The sequence below is a fragment of the Vitis riparia genome, chromosome 17 (genome assembly GCF_004353265.1).
Source record: "Vitis riparia cultivar Riparia Gloire de Montpellier isolate 1030 chromosome 17, EGFV_Vit.rip_1.0, whole genome shotgun sequence".
In the NCBI taxonomy this organism is placed as follows: Eukaryota; Viridiplantae; Streptophyta; class Magnoliopsida; order Vitales; family Vitaceae; genus Vitis; species Vitis riparia.
Window position 1 is genome coordinate 16712045 of NC_048447.1, and position 6238 is coordinate 16718282.

The 6238-nt window shown below is 34.3% G+C and overlaps 1 protein-coding gene across 1 annotated transcript; it reads left to right on the top strand.

The window, feature by feature from the left end:
* The first annotated feature begins 1797 nt into the window (after positions 1-1797).
* Positions 1798-5692, top strand: LOC117904750 (small nuclear ribonucleoprotein E-like). Its single transcript, XM_034817507.1, has 6 exons — positions 1798-1936; positions 2094-2120; positions 2281-2343; positions 5078-5156; positions 5238-5283; positions 5384-5692. The coding sequence occupies exons 1-6, from the start codon at positions 1895-1897 to the stop codon at positions 5391-5393; spliced, it is 267 nt and encodes an 88-aa protein (XP_034673398.1). The 5' UTR covers positions 1798-1894; the 3' UTR covers positions 5394-5692.
* The last annotated feature ends 546 nt before the right edge of the window (positions 5693-6238 follow it).

Genomic DNA, 6238 nt, shown 5'->3' on the forward strand with positions numbered 1-6238 from the left:
GTTATAGAGCAAATGTATCTCATTAATTTGTAAAATAAACCATTTCACTCTTTAATTATCTTGTTTATGAAAGTACAAAATTAATTTATTACTTAGTGGGTGTTTGGTAAACCAATTTAATAACTTAAAGTGACTTAATAACTTAATTTAAGTTATTAAATAAATTAAGTATGTTCGATAAAATAATTTAATGGAACAATTTAAAGTTAAAAACAACTTTAAATAATAAGTTAAAATAATTAACTTATTCTTAAATTTAAATTTTTATTCTATATTTTTGTTGTCATTTGTCAAAATCATCTTCATGATTTTTTTTGCTATTTCACGACCTCCATTGCTACTTGATCTCCTTTACTCTAATTATAATTTATGAGGATAAATATATCGATTTGATGACTTATAATAAATTTTAAGTTAATTTTATCAAACAACCTCAATACTTAAAATAGGAATTAAGTAATAAGTTTTAAGTTAATAACTTAAGTATAATTTAACTTAAAATCATTAAATCATTAAGTAATAAGTATTAAGTTTTATCAAACACCCCATTAAATTATGTTCTCATACCTTACAACATTTTACAATAAAATCCTAAAGTAAAATAGGAAAAAAATAAAAAGTTAAATTTAACCTCTATAAACAATAAATAGTTTCAAATCCATAAAACTATTTGACTATTTTTTATTTATTTGTTTTTTTATTGTCCCACTCCATTAAACCAAATAAGAGAATTTGAATTTCCTACTTTTTATTTTTTATTTTTTAATATAAACAAAATTTAACACTAGGTTTGGTTCTTGGAGAGTGAAATTGAAGCAAGAAAAATAGAGAAAAAAAAAAAAGAAAATAAAAAGTAAAGAAAAATAATAAATGAATTTAAACTTTTTCACTCATTTAAATTATTTTTCCCTTTTTATATAGGAATTATATGAAAATGTATAATATATTAATCATCAAAGGCTTCATGGGTGGATGGACACTTTGCCCCCACAAGGTAGAAATTAAGATTTACAAATAACTCATAAGCGAGCTTGGTGGTGATTGGTGATGCAACAAACATGGTGGCAACGCATGATGCTCCTGGAATCGAAATTGAAATTTTCTACTAGAAACCATCATAGTCAAATGGAGAGATAAAACATATTAATGTCATGTTGGAGTACTTAAGACATTATGTCACCTCCATAGTAGAAGAGTTCGGTGAACTCAATGAATATAATTTATTTTAATTATGTTTGATTTCTTTTTATATTTTTTTTATCATGGAGGAACATACTAAAATTATTTTTTTAATTTTTTTAATTTAATATTTGTTAAAAATTAAACATAACCTAAAACTTTAATAATTAATTTTAAATTTTATAAAAATATAAATTCACTCATTTAAAATCAATCCAAATCAAATCTCCTCGTGGGCATAATATTTTTATTAGATTTGAGAGGAATGGTATGTTAAAACAAACATAAACAAATTAAAAAAAAATCTCAATGGAAAATTAGAATTTCCAATAAGAAAATGACATTTTCTTACAGTTGGGGATTTTTTTTTTAAGATTCAAAAGCTTTTATATTAATGAGTCAAACACAAACTTTGAAAAAAAACAAAAAAGATCAAAGAACTTTCAAAATTTGATTTTCGAAGAAGCCAAAATAAAAGATTGATCTCCAATCTCCAATTTTAAATTCCCAAAATATGGAATGATTTCGGGTTGGCCTTGGACCCAACATTGGATTCGGGTCGGTCTGGATTTTGGACCGACCCGAATGAATTCTAAACTATAGCCCCAGCTCGACAAAGTGCAGCTGCTACTGAGAGGGAGAAAGAGCTTCATTCGGCGGCTAGGGTTTCACTTCGTCAACGTCTCCGAAGAAGAGAGCTCCGAACTTAGCAGCCATGGCGACCACCAAAGTCCAGAGGATTATGACCCAGCCCATTGTACGTTTCGTCTTTTTTCCCCCCTTCAATCTTATTTGCTGTTAGGGTTTATGTTCTATTTTATTTTATTCTTTATTTTCACGCCATTTCGTTTCGTTTTTTTACTGATTTTTTTTATGCTTTATCTTTCGATTTCTCGGGGGTTCATGTGCGCCAGAATCTGATATTCAGGTTTCTTCAAAGCGTAAGTCTCGTAATTTTATTCATTTCTATTGATATTGTGTCCGTTCAAGTTAAGGCTTTCTTTCATGGGTTTTTGTTGCTTACTTCTGGGTTTGTTCCAATTTGTTTGTTCTTTCATAGGACTAATTTCGCTTTCTTCGTTTGTTTTTGGCGCTTTGCAGAAAGCTCGAATTCAGATTTGGCTATTTGAGCAGAAAGATTTGAGAATTGAAGGCAGAATCATAGTAAGTATATGCTTTTGAGTTCTTTCTCCAGTGCTTATATCATTGATGCGTGCATGTTCTTAGTGTAGGGTTTTAGTTTAGGGTTTTGGGCTATTTCATCTACAAAATATCGGTTCCTTTATCTTCAAATGTCTTACATTTTTTAAATTATTCATTGAATAACACGAACAAGCTTTCCTATCAAAAAAATAACACGAACAAGCTTAAAACTTAGATTAATACTGATTGAGAGATATTTTTTTTTTGTTTGTTTTTTCTTGTGTAAGTGGAATTGGCTTTTTCATCTGTATCTTGCATAGTCATGAACAGTGAATGCATTCGCATCAGAAGTTTTAGAATTATGAGAATTAGTAGGGAGAATATTGGGAACTGGCTTTTTCATTTGTATCTTGCATAGTCATGAACAGTGAATGCATTCGCATCAGAAGTTCTAGAATTATGAGAATTAGTAGGGAGAATATTGGGAACTTATTGGAGGATGATTTTGATGTAGTGGACATGACAGTATGGGATAATGAGTTGTAAAACCTTTGAAAATTTTCAACTCTATTTGTTAAGCAGCCTCCTTGAACTTTGAATCATCTGTTGCCTTGCCTTTCATATTAGGGGCCTACAGATTATTATTCTCACCTAGTCAAATGGGAGGTGGTGTGCGCGGATAAAGAAAAGGGAGGGTTGGGGTTAAGGAAGCTTGATTGGTTGAACAAAGCTCTTCTAGGAAAATGGATTTGGAGATTTGCGCGTGCTAAGGAGGAGCTTTGGAAAAAAGTGCTTGAGGCTAAGTATGGGCAAGAGGAGTTTGGGTGGAGGACAAGGAAGGCAAATGGGGTGTTTGGAGTTGGAGTTTGGAAGGAGATCTTGAAGGAGTCCGCTTGGTGTTGGGAAAATATGGTGTTCAAGGTGGGAAAAGGCAATAAAATAAGGTTTTGGTTAGATCCTTGGTGTGGAAACAATGTGCTGTCCCAAGGATTCCCGAACCTCTTTTCCATGGCTGCCCAAAGGAACGTCACAGTGGAGGATTATTGGGATCAGAATCTGGGTCAAGGAGGGTGGAATTTAAGGCTGTTAAGAGACTTCAATGATTGGGAGTTGGGGTTGGCAGGCAATCTCTTAGTTGAGTTGAGGAATTATAGAGTAACTTTGGAGGAAGACTCGGTTCTTTGGAAGGAAGGAGCGGACGGGCTGTTTAAAGTCAAGAAAGCGGATAGGGTGTTGGATAATGCTGAAGGAGCGGACTTCCCTCATAGCAATGTTTGGGTGGACAAAGTTCCAACCAAAATTGTTTTTTTTGCTTGGGAAGCTACTTGGGGGAAGGTTCTCATGTTGGATAGGCTGCAGAGAAGAGGGTGGCAATTCCCTAACCGGTGTTTCTTGTGTGGATGTGAAGAGGAAACAATCAATCATATCTTAATTCATTGTACAGTGGCAAAAGGATTGTGGGATATCATTCTTGCGTTGTGTGGTGTACAGTGGATCTTTCCAAATTCTGTAAAGGAGGTTCTTAGTAGTTGGAAAGGCTCTTTTGTGGGGAGAAAAAGGAAAAAAGTGTGGAAATCCATCCCGCTATTCATTTTTCGGACAATATGGAAGGAGAGGAATAGGCTCGCTTTTAAGGGGGGAGTGTTAGCTTTTCAGAAGTTAAAAACTTCGTTTGTGTATAACTTTTGGGGTTGGGCTAAAGTGTACATTGATATGGAGTCGAATTCCCTAATAGGTTTTTTGGAGTGGTTAGCCTCCAATTAGGGGTTGGGTTGTTTTGTTTTCTGATTGAGGGGTTTGTAGCCTCGTATACTACCTGTATGCTTTGCGGCTTCTAAGCCTTCTTTAATACATTTGCTTGCTTATAAAAAAAAATTAGGGGCCTACAGATTATTATTATTAACTCGAACCAGTGAGGAAACTATCCTTTGGAGGAAATGAAAGACTAGGCTTGAGCTTAGAAGAAAATTGCATGTTAATAAAAGACATGGATGGGTTGCCATGTTAGAATGATACATATTTTGGAAGTAATTCTGGATTATTCTAAAAATTGGAAGCTCAGGAATAGGATGGAAACTGTTGAAACGTATGGATATTCCCCCAATGGTTTTGGTATGACATTCTTGCAGTAGAACTAGGAATGAGGGAAACTGCTATGGTTATTATGGATGATTTCATTGTATGGGGCCTTCCAAAAAGAGCTTAAAACAAGTTCCATTTTGCTAATTCAAGAGAAAGGAAATTTGAGGGATTGAGGATTTCAGACCTATTATCTTGGTGGGTTTTATTTACAAGTGAACTGCTAAGGTTTTATCTCAGGATCTAAACAGGTGATTAAGTTTGTGATGTCTGAGGCCCAGCAGCTTATCAACCATTAGATTTGATGATTCATTCGTAAAGTGCTCATGTATGACAACTGGAATAAGAATTTTTTCTCTTGTTCTAGAAGCTTTTGAATTGAACAAGAGCTAAAATGAGTTCTAAAGAGTTTTGTAAATTTTATAATAATTATTGTTGAAATTTTCCAACTGCTTTGAGTTTTTCTGAACTGGGAAGTTCAGACATCATGGTGCCTTGCTTTGGTTGGGTTAAAAATGGAAAGATTTTTTGTTCTGATGAAGATGTTATTTTATTCCCCTGTTACATCTCCTATTCCTGTTAGAGACTCAGGTAGCTCTTGCACTAATATTTTCTCTTCAAAATAGTGAAGATGAGTAAATAGATTTATTTTTGGCATTGCTTTTGGGTTCTACAGGGATTTGACGAGTACATGAATTTGGTTCTGGATGATGCTGAAGAAGTCAATGTCAAGAAAAACACAAAAAAGACTTTAGGTGGCTGACTAGATACTCATTTTTTTCTCTCTCTCTTTCTATTATGTGCTTGCACTGAATTGTTTCTTGTACTTTGATCAGGAAGGATTCTCCTCAAAGGAGACAACATTACGCTGATGATGAATACGTGAGTATAACTGATGCCTCTCTAGCTCTTTGTTAATGGGTTTTTGTTTTTCTTTTTTTGGTGGCCAACTCATCGTTAATGCTTTTCTTTCACATTCCAGGGGAAAATGATGTTTTTGCAGTGCATGTGATCACATGGAGGTTGATGTTTTTAGATTCTGCAGTAGCCTTTTAATTCAACTCGGGTATCGTATATGTCCATAGACATCTTAAAGATGACTAAATCTGTGTACCTTGGATTCATAGCAAATGATATTATTCTCTTCCTACTTATTTTGCCTGTTGTGTAATTGATCTTGCTGTATGTTCACACATGAGACTTCTGATTGGGTAATGGTGAAGAGCCTATACTGCTCATTGGGGGCTCCTTTCATTCCCCATGGTATGATTAAAAATTACCTCAACCTCCAGATATTTCTTTCTAGTTGCAAGCTTGAAGTCAATGGGTTTGTCCACCCTGCTTCAATTGGCAAATGTTAATTAGGAAGCATTTTTGGATCTTTTGACAGATAATGAATCTTTTGGTGATTATTGGATGTCTTCATTCCATGAGCTTCTCTAGTTTGGGCAATAATATGCGATGATTCAATTTATGAGAAGTCAATAGGCAAGATAGCTTTGAAAGACTAATCAACATTGTCTTTAGGAACTGAACTGCTTAACCATTCTCCAAACTGGACATTCCAAGTTTAAACATATGGGGCCACATCAATCATGGTTCAGGAGTGACCTGGAATCAGCAATCAGTGTCTATAGTACCATGGTGATCCGAGGGAGACTAGCTGAGCATATAAGAAAAACCAACTGGGCAGCTTGTTCAATTACAATGTGGCTGCTTGGAAAGCCATTTTATTAGCAATACTGATCAAGACAACATGGAAAAGTGGATTTGGCTGAACTAGGTATTGAATATAGTATTACCAGCCTATGAAACATGTTCCTCCTGGATGTTGCTT